This window comes from Trypanosoma equiperdum, assembly GCF_001457755.1.
Source record: "Trypanosoma equiperdum strain OVI genome assembly, contig: ctg_686, whole genome shotgun sequence".
Classification (NCBI taxonomy): Eukaryota; Euglenozoa; class Kinetoplastea; order Trypanosomatida; family Trypanosomatidae; genus Trypanosoma; species Trypanosoma equiperdum.
The window spans coordinates 1-290 of NW_027124627.1; the positions used below are offsets into that span (position 1 = coordinate 1).

Below are 290 nucleotides of genomic sequence, written 5' to 3' on the forward strand. Positions count from 1 at the left end.
GTTGTATGTGCTATTCATGAATTTACGATATTCTTTTGCTATATCTTCTGAGCCATCAGCGGCTGTACACGACGGAGCACCACAGCAGTCATTTTCAATCAGCCTTTGCGCAATCCCCCTCCTCGCATATCATACTCACCGTCCACACAACATAACTTCCAATTTTACTGAAAAAGAAATTACACGACAGATCTTGCTTAACATTTCCCCCATATGCTGTTTCGTGTTTTACTTGGTCCTTACCCTCTGCCGCATCATTTTCTTTCTGCATTTATGTCTGACGAAGCCTT

General features: G+C 42.4%; 1 pseudogene across 1 annotated transcript in view; it reads left to right on the forward strand.

The window, feature by feature from the left end:
* Positions 1-16: 16 nt before the first annotated feature.
* Positions 17-290, forward strand: part of TEOVI_000318500:pseudogene — a 570-nt pseudogene continuing 296 nt past the window's right edge. Inside the window, exon 1 of the mRNA in view lies at positions 17-290. This exon is cut by the window's right edge and continues 71 nt beyond it. Within this exon, the coding sequence occupies positions 17-290 (274 nt within the window).